This window comes from Anomalospiza imberbis, unplaced genomic scaffold (genome assembly GCF_031753505.1).
Source record: "Anomalospiza imberbis isolate Cuckoo-Finch-1a 21T00152 unplaced genomic scaffold, ASM3175350v1 scaffold_48, whole genome shotgun sequence".
Lineage (NCBI taxonomy): Eukaryota > Metazoa > Chordata > Aves > Passeriformes > Viduidae > Anomalospiza > Anomalospiza imberbis.
Genome location: NW_027100088.1, coordinates 433217 through 449954, shown reverse-complemented (window position 1 = coordinate 449954; position 16738 = coordinate 433217). Strand labels below are relative to the sequence as shown.

Here is a 16738-nt window from a genome sequence, read left to right as displayed (position 1 = left end):
CAGGCACATCATCCCCCATACTGGGTGTGACTGGGAGCAACTGGGAACACACGGGATGAAAGTGGGAGCAACAGGGACTGTGCTTGTGCAAATTGTATCATAACGGGGAATTACTGGGAGCAACTGGGCTCCTGCTGGGAGTAGCCCCTGGCGGCCCCGGGAGCCCCGCACCCCTTTCCCGGCCATGCCGCCCCTCCAGCCCCAGCACCCCCCCATTGCCGGGGTGCCGGCACTGCCAGGGGCCCCCCCTCTCGGGGTCCCCACTGGGGCTTCTCCCGGGGAGAAGAGCCGCGGCTCTCCCGGGGCTCCCCAAAACCGGTGTCCCCCCGACGGGGCTCTGCTGCCCTCACCGCCCACCGGGACCCCCGAAAAACACCTCCCGGGGACCCCCTGATGTCCCCCCGAGGGCCAGCTGCAGCTTGGCTTTGGAGCCCTGCCAGTTCCAAACATCCCCCCAAAATCCCCAAATCCAGGGAGCCCCGGGATATTTGGGCCGAGCTCCCCCTCCCCGGGCACCTGCGGGATGGGGGCGATGCTCCCGGGGTGCTGCGAGCTCAGGCAGCGCCAGGGCCACGCGATTCCTTCTCTCCTCTCCTCCGGCTGCTCCCTGCTGCCGCTGCGCCTCTTCCTCCCTCCCTCCTCCTCCTCCCCCGCTCCCGAAGCCCCCACAGCCGCGGGAGGGGCGGGGATGGAGCCGGGACAGGTCGGAACGCAGAGAGGGCTGGGGGGGATGCTAGGAGTGGCAGTGCCTGGGCTGTCCTGGGATCATACTGGGAGCGGCTCCTGGGTGACCGAGTTCTATTGGGATCATACTGGGATCGTACTGGGAGTGAGGAGGAGCAGCGCGATGGATCCAGCGCTGGGGCTGGTGGCGCTCCTGGGGCCCCGGGGGGACAGCGAGAGGTGAGGGGGACCCCCGGCACCGGGACTCCTTGGTCGCCCATTCCGGAGCACCGAGGGGCCCCTGAACCCCCATTCCCGGGCGCCGCCATCCCCCCCCGCACCCCCATTCCCGGCTGGGATTCCACCCCGCACCCCCTTATCTGGCACCGGCAACCCCCGCACCCCTTTCCCGGCCATGCCGCCTCTCCCAACCCCCAGAGCCCACTTTTCCTTCACCCAGAGACCCCCTGGACCCCCATTCCTACCTTTCCCAGCGCCCAAACCCTCCTTTCCTCAACACCGAGGACACCTGGGACCCCTATTCCCAGCTACCCCGGTTTTCCCACGTTTTGCTGGGAATGGGGACACCGGGGACGCTTGGAGTCCCCTTTCCCTACGATAGTGACACAATTAAGCTCACCCAAACTCCTCCTGGATCTCCCCTAAGCCCCCTGTGGGGATTCCTGGGAGTTCCCCTGTGTTCCCCCTTTCCCAGGACTTTGGGGGTCCCCCCGACCTGTCCGTGCACCTCCAGATTTCTTCCACAGCCCCCTGTGATGGTGGGGGTGGGGGCCGAGTGCTGGTGCCCCCCTGCCTGCAGCAGATCCAGCGGTGAGGGGAGTTTGGGGGGGTCCCTGAGCATTTGGGGTCCCCTGGGTTTTGGGGTGACCCCCGGGCCCCCCAGGATCTCCCTGAACACGCTGACGCTGCCTGTGTGCAGTGAGAAGGTTCATACCCGGCACGGGGTCCCAGCTCTATCACCGGCATCACCCAGGAACCCCCAAACCCTCCCGGGAACCCCCAAACACCCAGTGACACCCCGACCTCCCCGGGACCCCAAAACCATCCCTGGGCCCTCCAAAATCTCCCCAAGACCGCAAAAACCCCACACAGACCCCCCCAAACCCTCCCAGGACATCAAAATTCCCACAAGACCTGCCAGCATGCCGCAGACAACCCTGAGAAGGTTCGTAGCTGGCAGGAAGTCCCCATCTCTGTCACCGGCAGGTACCCCAAACCAGCCTTGGGTTTCTCCCTGGGATTGCCCAATCCCCCCCTTCAGGAATCCTGAAAACCCCCGTGGGAACCCCCCAAAAATCCACCGGGACCCTAAAAACCCTCGAGATAGACAAACCCCCCCCCAGGAATTCTTCATGAAAGTTTATACCCAGCACGGGGTCCCCATCACCATCATCGGCATCACCCGGGAACCCCCAGATCCTCTCAGGACTCCCAAACCCTCCTGGGACCCCCAAACCCTCCCAGGTACCCCTAAATCCTCCCAGGAGTCCCAACCCTCCCCGGGCTCCGTTGCCGGAATCAGCAGGAGTGGTGTTGGCCTCTTCAGGGGAGTTAGAGTGGGACCCGACCAGAGTGGGGGCCCTTAAACCCCAAAAATCCACCCTGGGGGGCAAAACATCCCCTACAGCGGCTTGGAGTGAGTCCCCCAGAAAAATGTCACTTAAAGCTGTCATGATCATCCCTGAAAAGGGGCTTGTGGGGCTGTGGCCCCACAAACACCTGAAAATGGGGAGGAAAAAAAGACCCTTGGAGGGGTGAGGTCCCCCCAAACATCCCTAAAAAGAGAAAAACTCCTCTTCAGAGGGGCCTGAAGACCCTTCAGGGCACTCGAGGAGGGACAAGATCCCCTCCTCTGCTGGGGGCCTCTCCGAGCCGGGAGCTCTCCCGTTGGCGGCTGCCCTCGGGGGAGCCCCGAATGACGGCGGCTCCTGGGCTGAGCCCCCCTCAGCCGGGGCTGTGGAGGGAACTGGGGGGGCTGGGACGGGGCCTGGGGGTCCTGGGGTGACCTGGGGGAGCCTCAGTGAGTCCCACCTCCCCCTGTGCCCCCTCTCCCACCCCCTTCCCATTGTTCCCCCCAAACCTCTGCTCCCCCAGCTGGGTTTGCGGGTGCTGCTACCAACACCCTGACCCACAGGGTGTTAGGTCGTGTTCTGACTCTGTCAGCAGTTTGGTTTTTTTGTTTGTTTGTATTATTGCAGTTATCTTTTAAATTTTCCTAGTAAAGAACTGTTATACCTATTCCCATATCTTTGCCTGAGAGCCTTTTGATTTCAAAATTATAATAATTTGGAGGGAGGGGGTTTGCATTTTCCATTTCCAGGAAGGCTCCTGCCTTCCTTAGCAGACACCTGTCTTTTCAAACCAAGACAGATTTTGGTGCCCAACCTGCAGCACAAGGGCGTCGAGAGGAAAAGGGAATAACAGTTCTTGAGGAACCTAATTTTTGTGTGCTGCTCTAGAAACCTCGTTAAGCGACACCATGCGGTCCAGCTTACCCTGGTTTGGGTAGCAGCACATGGTTGTGGCTGTGCCAGCTCCCCACCGACCTCCAGCCCTGGGAACCTGGAGCAAGCGGAAACCACAACTTTGCAAATGCTACCTGTGCCTTAAGCAAATGGAAAGAGAACTGGGGTGTGAAAAATAAAGCTTGTTTATTTTCAGAAAAACAGCAAAGAAAACACAGAACACATTTACATTGTAAGAATATTTGTAACAACAACTATCTATGGAACATATATACCCAAGAACATATCTAACAAAAGTCTATGAAACGTATTTACAGAAGACAAAAAGAAGCCCTAAAACCTATAGCCTAAAGACAACAACAAACTCTATGATGTACATGCAAAAGGGTGGCATCTCTGTCCGGGATCTCCATCATCCTTGAGGAAAAGCAAGAGGCACAGTCACTCCAATCAGGCAGAGACGGCTCTTCCATGTGCCCCCAGGCTGGCCCAGCAAGCGCAGCACAGGCTGGGGATGGCCACCAGAACCCAATGCACCGGGTCCCACATCCCTGAGCAGGGACCACCCAGCCCAGTCCCAGCCTGGCAGCAGGGGACCCGCTCTGCCTGTGGGGACCACATGCCTGTCCTGCTGCTGGTATTGCTCTTCATCCCAAGATCATGGCCTCTTCCTCATCTTTCTCATCAATGTCTATGTCCTCAAGGTACTCTTCCATTTCCACATCCATCTCCTCTTCCACATCTACCTCCATCTCTTCCTCTCCAGTCTCTTCTCCATCCACTTCCATCTCCTCCTCTGTATCCATCTGCATGTCCACCTCCATCTCTTCCTCTCCACTCTCTTCTCCATCCACTTCCATCTTCTCCTCTGTATCAATCTCCATGTCCACCACCATCGCATCGTCTCCACTCTCTTCCCCATCCACTTCCATGTCCTCCTCTCTATCAGCCTGCATGTCCACCTCCATCTCGTCCTCTCTCTCGGTGACAGCCTGCAGAGGTAGCAACACCTCAGAGTGGGGTCCCTGTCCCACCCCATCCCCACAGAACTCCAGCCCAGCCGGGCAGCTGGGGGGTGTCCACCTCCATGGAATGGCACCGTACCTTCCTCAGGACAAATGTGAGCATCCTGCAGGGACGGATGACAAAATCCAGGCAACAGAGAGCTTTCAGGACTGATGGGAGTATCAGGGCACAGGTGACGAGAAGAGTGACAGGGAGCATGGTGAAGGGTGAGCTGGCACGAGGGCTGGCACAGGGTGGGCTGACACAAGGGCCAGTGGTTGTGTTGTGCTCTTTGCTGGACGCTGGAAGTTCCTGCTGGAACATCACATCTGTGACATCACAGTGGATCTAAAGAGCATCTTGTTCCGAGCTGAGCAATCTTCCCCAGCCCATGCTGCTCACAGCCCTGTTGCCAAGGATGGGGCATCCACAGCCTGGGCCAGTGCCTCAGCAGCCTCCGTGTAAAAGAGCAGCTCCCTCAGATCCAACTTCAATCAGCCTCCTGCAGTTGAAAGCCATCCCCCCTTGTCCTGTTGCCACGGGCCCGGCTGAACACTGTCCCCGTCTTTCCTGTGGGACCCTTCCAGTCCTGCAGAGCTGCACTGAGGCCTCCCCAGTGTCTCCTCTTTCCAGGCTGAGCATCCCCAGCCCCACTTGGACGGCAGTCAGGTAGATCAGGGGGAGTCAAGGCTGAAGTCAAACAGCATCAGGAACTGAGAGGTGGAAGCTTTAGGCCCAGGTTTGCCTCTGTAATAACAGTGGAGGGGAAGATGGTGGGACACTGGCTCTGTTCTTACCGGTGAATATTTTCTTTCTTTATTTTCTCCTTTTCTGTCATGCTGATGCAGGTGTTGCTGTTTGCAAGGAAGCTTGGCACAATATCCATTGTCTTCTCCATTTGTGAAACACCGAGCAGAGTCTGGGCAGGCTGATGATGCAGAGCAAAACCTGCAAATACACCGGTGATCCTGAGCCTGGAGGATGCAGCTAAACCCGGCCAAAAATAATTTCTGGAAAGTCAAGCCTGGTTTACATTTTCTTGAGTTTGGCTATTCCTGAACCGGGGAAGGGGGTTTAAGGGGAGGTGATACCACAGGGTTTCCCCTCCCCCGTTTTTGGGGGGTCTCCCATGGTGCCCCCTCCCCAAAAAGCTCCGCGGGCCCCCTGAAGTGGCTTCTGTTCCACCGGCCGGTGCCCCCTGATCCAGGACAGCCCCCGGTGAGTCTGGGGGCTCTGGGGGGATTTTGGGGGGATTTTGGCAGCATTTTTGGGCGTTGGGAGATTTTGTTGGTAGCTTAGGGGGAATTACTGGATTTTAGAGAGAATTACTGGCTTTGGGGGGTTATGGGACTTTGCAGGGTTTTGTGGAATTGAGGATTTCGATGATTTTTTTAGGGTTTTTTGGGGTTTTTTTTGGGGGGGGGGTTTACTGAAATTTTTGGGAGTTTTTTTTTTAATTTTGGTGGGTTTCACTGTGATTTTGTTGGATTCTTTGGGGTTTTGGAGGGTTTTATTGGGATTTTTGGGGGATTTTGGTGGGTTTTAGTGGAATTTTGGGGGGCTTTGGAGTTGTCCCAGGGTGTAGGGGAAGGGCTGAGAGGCACCAACATCTGGTTTAAACCCCTGAAACTCCCAATAAACCCCATGAAATTGCAATTAAATCTCACAAATTCCCATTAGAACACCCTCGAATCCCAATAAAAGCCCACAAAATCCCAATTAAACCCCACAAATCCCCCCAAAAATGTCTCCAAAACCACAACAAGCCCCACAAAATCCTCACGAGACCCAAAGAAATCTTGGCAACACCCAAAAAAACCCACAAAACCCCCCGTAAAATCCCCGCTAAAATTCCTAACAAACCCAAATCCCCAAAGAATCCCACTAAATGCCCCAACAATTCCAATAAAATGCCTCCAAATCCCCTAAACATTCCAATAGAACACAGAAATAATTCCAGAGGATCCCACAAAATCCCAGTAAAACCTTCCAAAAGTCAAAAGAAAACAGAAAAAATTTCAATTAGCCCCAAATACCCCCAGGAAAAAAACTTCTCACTCAAAGCACCAATAAAACCCCTCAAAATCCAAACTCCCCAAAATTCCCCAACTGCCTCCAAACCCAATAATTCTCCCCAAAAACCCCAATAATTCCCTGTAAACTCCCAACACAATTCCCCAAAGCCCAAAAAAGCCCCAGATGCCCAAACCCCTCCCGAGCCCTCCCTGGTCCCTCCCGGTCCCGCCCAGGCCCGTCCGGGGCCGCGGCCAAAACTGCCCGGAGCGGACGCGGAGGTCCCGGAGCGACCCCGGAGCCGATCCCAGGCTCGGCCTCGGGCTCGGCCCCTTTGGGGGATTTTGGGCCGAACCGGGCAGGTTTAGGGTGGGCTTCAGATCCCTTGCGGGGATCCCGAGCCTTTTTGGGTGGATTTTCAGCCCCTGTGGCTGATTTGAGGCTGAATCTGGTGGGGTTTAGGGGGATTTCAGATCCCTTTGGGTGATTTTAGGTCCATATGGGTGAATCTTAATCTTGTGTGCATGATTTTAGGTCCCTTTTTTGTGATTTAGGGTCCATTTAAGTAGTTTTTTTTTGCTTCTTTGGGCAATTTTAGGTCAAACCAAGCCATTAAGGTGATTTTAGGCCAAAGCAGGTACTTTCAGGGTGGATTTTAGCTGCATTTGAGGGATTTAAGGGTGATTTTAAGCCATTTCATGTGTCTTTTAAAACATTTGAGGCAATTTTAGACCCCATTGTTTGGATTTTAGAGCCCTTTGGATACTTTTAATCCCATTTGGCTGATGTCAGGCCGAACCATGTGGATGTAGGTTGCATTTGATGCCCTTTTGGGTGATTTTAAACCAAACCGGGCTTTTTTAGGACAGCGCGTCCCCTTGGCCCCGCTCCTTTCCCCTCACGGTTCCGCCCTTTCCTCGCTCCTTTCCCCTCACGGTTCAGGATCCCGGAGCGGGGGAGGAGGAGGAGTGAGGGAGGAAGAGGCGCAGCGGCAGCAGGGAGCAGCCGGAGGAGAGGAGAGAAGGAATCGCGTGGCCCTGGCGCTGCCTGAGCTCGCAGCACCCCGGGAGCATCGCCCCCATCCCGCAGGTGCCCGGGGAGGGGGAGCTCGGCCCAAATATCCTGGGGCTGCCTGGGTTTGGGGTTTTTTGCAGGGGATATTTGGAGCTGGCAGGGCTCCAAAGATCAGCCGTGGCGGGCCTTAGGGGGACATCATGGGGTCTTGAAGTCGGGAGCGGCTACACCCGGTATGAGACCAGTCACTCCCAGTATGAGCCTGGTTAAGGTCTTTCAGCTCCTGCCAAAGGTCTGACAGCTCCTAGTGAAGATCTGACAGCTTCTGCTGAAGGTGTGACACTTCCTGGTGAAGGTCTGACAGCTCCTGTGAAGGTGTGACAGCTCCTAGTGAAGGTCTGACAGCTCCTGGCGAAGTTATGAAACCTCCTAGTGAAGGTTGGACAGCTTCTGGTAAAAATCTGACAGCTCCTGCTGGAGGTCTGACAGCTCTTGCTGAAGCTGTGACAGCTCCTTCTGAAGGTGTGACGGCTCATCCTGGTGGTCTGACAGCTCCTGGTGAAGGTCTGACAGCTCCTACTGAAGGTCTGACAGCTCCTGCTGAAGGTCTGACAGCTCTTTCTGAAGGTGTGACAGCTCCTGGTGAAAGACTGAAAGCTCCTCTTGAAGGTCTGGCAGCTTCTGCTGAAGGTGTGACAGCTCCTGGTGAAGGTCTGACAGCTCCTCCTAAATTCTGACCATTCCTGCCAAAGGTCTGACAACTCCTGCTGAAGGTCTGACAGCTCCTACTGAAGGTCTGACAGCTCCTGCTGAATTTGTGACAGCTCCTAGTGAAGGTGTGACAGCTCCTGGTTAAGGTGTGACAGGTCCTGCTGAAAGTGTGACAGCTCCTTCTGAAGGTCTGGCAGCTTCTGGTGAAGGTGTGACAGCTCCTGGTGAAGTTCTGACGGCTCCTGGTGAACATGTGAAAACTCCTGGTGAAGGTCTGACAGCTCCTGCTGAAGGTCTGACACCTCCTGGTGAATGTTCGACAGCTCCTGCTGAAGGTGTGACAGCTCCTGGTGAAAGTGTGACATCTCCAGGTGAATGTTTGACAGCTCCTGCTGAAGGTGTGACAGCTCCTGCTGGAGGTCTGACAGCTCCTTCTGATAATCTGACAGCTCCTGCTGAAGGTGTGACAGCTCCTGGTGAAGGTGGGACAACTCCTAGTGAGGTTGAGACAGCTCCTGCCGAAGTTCTGACAGCTCCTGCTGTCGGTCTGACAGGTCTTGTTTAGGTCTGATAGCTCCTCCTGAAGGTCAGAGAGCTCCTGCTGAAGGTGTGATAGCTTCTGGTGAAGGTCTGACATCTCCTGGTGAAGGCGTGACAGCCCCTGCTGGAGGTGTGACAGGTCTTGGTGAAGGTCTGACAGCTCCTGCCGAAGCTGTGACAGCTCCAGGTGAAGGTGTGACAGCTCCTAGTGAAGGTCTGACAGCTCCTGCTGAAGGTCGGAGAGCTCCTTTGAAGGTCTGACAGCTCCTGGTGAATGTCTGACAGCTTCTGGTGAAGGTCTGACAGCTCTCAGAGCGTCAAATTTACGTGGCTAGAGGGTGGTGTGCAGAAAGGAGACAGAGGAGTCCTGTAAAAGTCCCTTGATTGGCATAAAGGGAGAGCGTGCATCAGGCGTGTTTCCAACGCAGTCTCCCAATCACTTGGATCAAGTAGCCTTCTTTTCTTTTTTCCCGACTGCATTTTCTTTCATTCCCTTTCCCCCTTGGCTGAGCTACTTGGAAGGTACTCGGGACTTCCCGATCTGCCCATCATGTCCCCCTCATTACGTGCCCTCTATAAAACACACGATCCACGATCATTTCAACTAGCTAAATCAATTGATATTTTTAGTGAGCTTTACTGATTGACATGGACTGCTCCTCAGCCAAGGCCATGCTAAACTCCTGAACTTAGGGAAGAAGAACAAAGACTTTATAGGGTTGTGAGAGACGAGGTGACATTTTGCTGAAGCCAAAAGATTATTCAGCTAAAGAATGAAAGCTGTTGGTTCTATGTGTTGTTGTTTGTGGTTTGGATATGTTCTGGTTGGTTTGTTGGGTGTTGCTGGAGAGGGGCGGGGTTGAAGCCCTGACTAAAAAGGAATTCAGATGATGGGGGAGTAGACAGAAAAGCAGGTGGTCAGGAGAGAATGGAAGTGCCCCAGTACCGAGCCAATGGGAAAGGGGACGGGGACTGCCCCAGCCGGGAAATGCCCGAAAATTTTCCACTTTGTTGGAAGGTGTGTGTGTTCTGCTCTCGGGAGGGACATGCAAATTCGGCTCGGCTGAATCGGTATGAATGAACAGTTGTTGCCCTCATTTTTAAAAGTGTTAAGTTTTCTTTTATAGTTCTTTTGAAAGTTTTAAAGTTCTCATAAAACTTCCTTAGCCTTCTGATAATGTTTACATATTTCTACTAAAGTTCTCATGCACTGTTCATGTAAATAACGATTGTTTTACATTCTTCTTTGTGGGAGGAGAAAATTAATAGACTGTTAGTTTGACCAGTGTGGTTACAGAAGTGGCAATTTCATCCTCCAATCTACTGCCACTTTTAGAATTCTATATATTGCAAAGTCAGAAATAAAATTAACTCTTTTTCTCTCTTGAACTCATCAAGCTTCTGTGTACTCCTTTGGTGCCAAATAGCAACAAAGTTTCTTTTTGCTTTGAAGACTTTGTCCCCATTTAATTGTGTCAAAAAGCCTGTTCATTTCTAACAGGATTATAAATATTAAGTTCTTCACCCAGGGCAGATTTAAAGCCCAAACTCCCATGTCACGTCCCCCAGACTTCCGGAACATCGCCAGAGCTCCCCCAAACCCTCCTGTCAGCCCCTGGAAACGCCCCAGAGACCTCCCAACCCCTGTTTCAACCCCGCAGCTGTCTGTAACTCCCCCAAAGACCCCACCCCAGCTGCCCATAACTTCCCCAAAGCCCCCCCAAGCCCCATATCACATTCCCTGACCTCAAACAAACCCTTATTCTCCCCCCTGCCCCCCTGCAATTTCACTCACACACGGCCATGGCCTGAGGGGACACGCTGGTGGTCTTCAGGTGGGAGCTGGCCAGGGCATCCTGACCAAAGACCTGCGGAGCTTCAGCCTTTGCAGGGGAGGCTGGCAGCAGCTGCACCCCCAAAACAGCCCCTGCAGCCCCCTCAGCCATGCAGCTGCACTGCTGGATGACTGGCTCTACGTGTCTGGAGGTGCAGGGGGGGCTCGGGGCATCCTAGGGTGGGCTGGTGGGATTTTCAAGAGGCTACAGGGCCAAGGGGCCTGGAGGATCTGGAAGTGCTGGGGGAATTTGGGGAAAGGGGAGGTTGGAGGGTTTTGGAGAGCTGTGTCATGACTGGCTCTATGTGTTTGGAAGTGGGAAGGGGTATCAGGGGGTCCGGGGCAATTTCTCGGGGGGCTTTGCAGGGACTATAGTGGCTGGGGGAGCTTCAGGGCATCTTGGGGGTGTGGGAGCATTTTGGAATGAGAGGGTATACGGGAGGGCTGGGGGGCAACGTGTTCTATGTCTTTAGAAGTGGGGAGGGGACTGGGGGCTGATTTTGGAGCCTCCACTGATTACTGGGTGCCCCCCTCCAGCAAAGGGCCAAGGCTGTTTTCTCCTCCCATCTGGGAGGGGGGGTGAGCTTTGAGGATCCCATCTTCAGTCGGGGGGGTCCCTTTGTCACTGAAACTGTGTGAAAATGAAACATCTCCAACAGCAAATTCAGGGTTAGAGAATCAAAGGCGTTACTTTATACTGGTCAGGACGTGCAACAGAAATCATTGCATCTACACATTGCCCGGGTGTGCAGCCAGCAACACACGGGCAGGAGGACACAGATGGCGCTTCCTGGCTGGGAGAGGGCTTGTGGCCATCTCCAGGCACCGGTCTGACAGGGATCCCCGCAGCTCCAGCCCTGCACAGCCACTCTGTCGCCAGCACAAAGGCTTCAGCAGAACCAGCAAAGGCCAAGGGGCTACTTTTCCCTTCCCCACTGCTGGCCTGGGCCGCTTGCTGAGCACAAGGACCCGTTTTTCCCTCTACCCCTGTGCTCTGCAGACCCTGGGCAGCAAATGAAAGATCCTGGGAGTCTGTCTATTACAACATATCCTACATTTTTATGCTAAGGAAAAAGGAAAATAAGGAAAGAACAATGTTGAACAAATGAAACATTGCTTCTGGCTCAGGTGACCCCAGCAGACAGAGCTTCTGGGATCAGTTCTCTGCAGAGCTCCAGCAGTGCAGCCAGCCGAGCCCTGAGAGACGAGGCCGTGTCCTCCATGCCCTGTGGAGCTGATCACGCAGGCTGTCGAAGATGGAATATCGAGCTCTCTCTACTGCCTGGAGGACGTACAGTGTTTGAATTGCCAGGCTTCCGACGGCGACGCTGATGTCATCTGCCATGCCTTCAAGGGCTGAAAGAGAGAGGAACAGAGCCATGGTCAGTTCCCGGATCTGAGGGGACCCGAGGAGACCCCCGTTCCAGGGCCGTGCCAGCTGGCTCTAGCCATGGCCAGCAGGGAGCAGGGACCAACAGGATCAGCCCGAAGCTGCTGGCCACGAATCCCCCAGGTGGCCCTGACGTCTCTGTGTGCTCTGCCCACACCGCCCCTCGTCCGCACAGGGAGCAGAGCCCTCGGCAGCCGGGGCAGGGCTTGCAGCTCCCCCGCCAGCCCCCGCTGACAGCCCGCTGCCCTCACTCACCCTCACAGATGAGCTGGAGCTCTTCCTTCTTCCCCCTGAGGTGCTGCCCGGCCATCCCTGTGAACACAGAGCCTGTCACGGCCCAGCGGCACAGCTCCCTGCCAGCGGCGCTGCCAGCCCTGTGGCCACACGGCCTCCTGGCCCGGCAGGGCTCAGCCCGGGCCCTTGCCGCACGCTGCCGGCCCAGGGCACGGCTGCGAGAGGGCGGCAGCAGCGCCGAGGCCAGGCGGGGCTCCACGGCGCCGGGCCCGGATGGCGCTGCCGGGGCAGCAGCCGGGGCTGGGGCCGAGCTGCGGCGGGGCGGGGAGGGAAGGGGAGCCCGGGCTCACGGCTCACCGATGAACCTGATGGCCTCCTCTCGCAGGGACTGCTGCGGGCTGTCCAGGTACTGCAGGGCCCGGCGCAGGTGCTCGGCCGCTCGGCTCCTGTCGTCGGCCAGCTGCAGAGAGCGGCAGGAGGGAAGGGTTGGCGCGGGCTCAGCCCCTGTGCCGGGCGCTCCCTGCGCCCAGCCCCGGCCTCCCCTGCCCGCACAGCCCTGAGGCGCGGCCAGCAGCCGCGGGCGCCGGGCTCTGGAGGGGGCAGAGGGGCGGCTGCTGCCCCGGGAGCCGCGGCGCCGCCCCGCCCCGCGGCCCCGCCGGGCCGGGGCTCCATCGGCCCCGGCTCGGGCCCACGGGAGCCTGGAGAAGAGCCCGCGCAGCCTCTGGGTGCAGCAGCGGGCAGGGGCACAGCTGCCAGCCCACACACTGAGCACCGCGCTCAGGGGGCTTCTCCAGCCTGAGGCTGGCACTTCCAGGCCGTCCTTACCAGGCACTCGGTGAACTTCCACAGCTTCTTGTTCTTCACCAGTTTTTGAAGATCCCTCCTCTTCAGGAACTCAGCCACACAAAGCAGCGTTTCCTGAGAAACCTGGAGAGCAGCAGAGATGCGGAGATGGCCCCACAGCCCAGGGCGCAGGACCTGTGTCCCTGTGTCCCTGTGCCAAGGCCTGGAGGAGGCTGCAGCCCACGAGGCGCTAGGGCAGGAGGCAGCTGAGCCCCCTCCCAGGGGGACAGCAGCAGCCCATGAGTCCTCACCTGTGCCACATGCTGATTCTCATCATGGCAGTGGAAGAAGAGTGGCAGCAGGCTCTGGCGCACGTGTGTCTTCAGGGCCTTCTCTTCCTTTTCCAGTGGAAGAGACACCAATGTTTGGAAGAGCAGTATGGAGAGCAGCTGCACATGGCTATTGTCCTGTATGAAAGGAAGAAAAAAAGACCTCAGCATCGGCTGCACGGGGCTCAGCTTGGCTCAGGCCTGCAAATCCACAGGGCACAAAGTGTCCAGGCAGCAGTCAGTGGCCGTGGCTGGGGGCAGCGAGCCTTACGTGGTCAAAGAGTGGCAGGAGCGCCTCAACCAGCTGCAGTGCGATGGGGCTGGGTATCAGCATGGCCTTGTCCCAGAAGATAAAGCTGAGGAGCCTGACTGTCATGCTGACTATCTCTCCATCTGCGTCCCACAGGAGCTCCACAAGACTTTCAGTCAGGCTCCACATTTTTTCGCTCTGTGCAGAACACAAGTTTGTGAAACGCCATCCTGCTGCCGCAGGGCCTAGGGGCCAAAGGGCTGTTCCGAAGCACTTGGGCAGTTGAACCAGGAGGCAGGAGAGCTGGGAGCAGCTGCCCCAGCGCCCAAAGCCCAGCCAAGCCCAAGCGACTGCATTCCCAAGCGCAGCCTCAGCCGCTGCCCCCTTCTCACCATCAAGGGATCATCGATGAGCACAAGAAGGGCCCTGAGCGCCAGGCGACGCCTCTCCCTGCACTCGCTCCGCAGGTGCCTTGACAAGATTTGCAGGATTCTCTTAGCACCGCGTTCACTCAAGTTCAGGCACTCAAGAACCTGAAAGGCACAGGGCAGTGACAGGGGACCTGGCCGGCAAGAGCCCGGAACAGCACAGGGCTGGGCCCAGGCAGCAGCGCAGGGCGCGGGCACCGTCCCAGGCAGTTGCGGCTACGAGAGGGCAGAGAGCTGGGAGGCAGCTGAGCGAGGCAGCGCTGGCCATCAGGCTCACCTCCACAAGGAACGCCAGGGCGGGCAGTTCCCAGCGTGGCTCCTGTGTGCTGAGCAGCCGGAGCAGGTCGCGAGCGATCCTTGAGCACAAGGGGATGGAGACACAGGACATCTCCCTGGCAGGAGAAAAAGAAACCAAGACTTTGGGCCGGGGGACAAACCTCTCCCAGGACTGACTCACAGAGGTCTGGCCTTTCCCCAGCATCCTGTAAGGGCCCTGGGCTATTTGGGAGGTGGCTCCTTGTGGGCCCCCTCCTCTCCCAGCCTTTTCCAGTCGGCTTGGCTGTTCCTCGGTGACAAGGCCCTCTGGCCCACGACCACGGGGACTGTGTGGGGCACCCTGGGCACTGAGCACAAATGTCAGAGGCAGTGGGGAGAAGGGGGTCTCACCTGGCCAGCAGACCCACGGCATAGTGGTGGGTGTCAGCACACAGCAGCGTGTCCCAGCCACACTTGCGTTCTATTGCCACCACCACATCCTCGTGCTGCATTTGGCAGAGCAGGGACTTCAGGGTCCGCACTGCAAACCTGCATGCAGAGCAAAGCCCAGGTCACGCTGGGAGCACTGGCTCCTGCCCTGGGCACCTGGCAGGGACAGGAGGACTGGCATGGAGCACCTGTTGGGGTTGGTGGCAAGGCCGTATTGCTGCTGGCATCCCTTCCAGAAGGTATCGACCTCCGCTGGCACATCCAACGTGCTGAAGAACACTTGGAAGAGCAGATGCACAAAGAGGCGGGGGAAATACACGGTCACTACATGTGGGACACAGGGCATCTGGAGGATCTTCCACATCACCACAGTTGCCTGCAAAGGACAGAGCAGCCCGAGACAGTGCTCAGTGCCGAGGTGTCCGTGTGGCAGGGCCCGAGCATGGGAGGGAGAGGCCCGGAGAGACACAGGGGGAGCACCGGGCCTGGTGGCCCTGAAGCTGCCCCGAGGCCAGGTTTCAGCCCAGCGCCTGAGGCAGGGAGATGCAGTGGGGGAAGGAGGATGCAGAGCTGCTGGACAGGTGGCCTTGGGGCCAGCAAAGGCCAGTGTCAGAAACTCACAGCCAGGACAAAGACACCCGTTTTGTCCCCATCGGAGGTGCACGTGCTGTGCTCTGGCCAGCTCCCCAGCACATCGAGGAGTATCAGCTGCGCCGGCTCCGCAGTCCTGGGCGAGCACATGATGCTCTTCCACATGGTCAAAGCAGCTCTGTGGGGTCAGAGCTCTGTCTCAGAGGAGTCTGGGACACAGCACCGTGGCCTGGGCGGCAGCGGGGAGCTGAGCTGGCTGCCAGCCCTGCCTCTGCCCACTGCCCCTCGCCAGCAGCACCCAGACAGCCCAGCCCTGTGGGGACAGGTCCCTGAGGGCCAGCGAGGAAGCATGGCAGAAGGCTCGGGGGCTGACGTGCCAGGGCTGGCAAAGGGAGCAGCCAGAGGGCCCTGGAACTCTCTGTTGGTCAGACACCTGGGACAGGCTGTATAGGCTGATGGGCTGGGGAGCCCTGAGCCCTCTGGGCAGGTGGGCCCCATACCTGTCACAGGATGGGGCCACACGCAGGAGCGTCATTACTACGTCAGCAGGCTGCTCATTGGTGAGATCCAGCAGGGCCCTGTTCAGCCTGTGCTCAGCAAACTGATTGGCCATGAGCCACTGGTGGATGTACCTCACCATGGCAGGCACCTGGAGAAGGCACGGGGAGACTTGGAAAGCTGCCAGAGGGAGGAATGTCCCCAGCTTCCCCAGAGAAGTGCTTCCCTTGCCACCCCACTGCCATGGCCCTCAAAGCCAGGGATGTTCCACAGAATGCTCCAAGCGCGGTGCTCGGCTGAGCAGTGACAGCAGGCCCAGCCCAGGTGGGGATGGCTGCAGGTACCTGCACTGTTCTGCGGAAGAGGCCACGGGTGCGTTCCTGCTCTTGTGTGCGCTGCACGGCTGCATCTGGCAAAGAGCGAGCGCAGCCTGAGCTGAGGGGCTGCGGGCGAGGCCGGAGAACACAGCCCAGCCCTGCGCTCCCCAGGTAGGAACAGCCCCGGGATGTCCCAAGGGATGGAGCACGGTCCTGGGGTGTCTGTCCTGGCCCCTATTCTGTCCTGTCCATGGGCATGTCCCCAGGGGATGGGATGGGATGGGATGGGATGGGATGGGATGGGATGGGATGGGATGGGATGCAATAGGATGCAATGGGGTGGGATGTGGCCAAGCTGGCTGCAGCCACCAGCCCTGCAGCCCAGCAGCCCAGCTCTGCCACTCACCCTCCTGCAGAGGCTTGAACCGCACCACCTCTTCAGTCTCCTGTGCTGGGCCAGCTCCAGGGCCTTCTTCCTCTTCCTCCACCCAGGCCAGCTTGGGCACTCTCGGGGATCTCTGCTCCATGTCAGTGACTGGATTTGTGATGACTCACAGGAGAGATGTCTCAGAAATCTCCGAGTCAGCAAGGCCTGCAGTCGTGCCTGGAAGGCACCTTCAAGAGAGAAGCCTCAGGAAGGCTACAGGACAGCAAGTCCTGAAGTCTGGTCTCGAGGGCTCCTTGCCACAAGGACAGGAGACTCCTGTCAAGGATTGTGGTCTGGCCTCGAGGGCACTGGTGGCAGGGATGGGAGATGCCTCTGGGGCACCAAGTCCCACGGTCTGCCCTCGAGGACACCTGCAGAAGAGAAGCCTTGGGAAGGCCACGGGTCACCAAGTCCTGTGGTCTGGCCTCGAGGTCAGCTGCAGGAATAGCACCTCGGAAAAGCTCTGGGTCAGACACGAACAAGTGTGCTGTGCGGGGGCTCCTCACGGCACCGCTCTGTC

The 16738-nt window shown here is 57.6% G+C and overlaps 1 protein-coding gene and 1 pseudogene across 1 annotated transcript; both read right to left on the bottom strand.

Annotated features, from left to right (window-relative positions):
* The window catches only part of LOC137466938 (zinc finger protein 850-like), a 466234-nt pseudogene that overhangs the window by 210256 nt on the left and 239240 nt on the right, over nt 1–16738 (bottom strand).
* On the bottom strand, nt 11803–13445 carry LOC137466946 (maestro heat-like repeat family member 5). Its single transcript, XM_068178544.1, has 3 exons — nt 12985–13445; nt 12716–12817; nt 11803–12350 (listed from the first exon to the last, which is right to left on the bottom strand). The coding sequence occupies exons 1-3, from the start codon at nt 13171–13173 to the stop codon at nt 12237–12239; spliced, it is 405 nt and encodes a 134-aa protein (XP_068034645.1). The 5' UTR covers nt 13174–13445; the 3' UTR covers nt 11803–12236.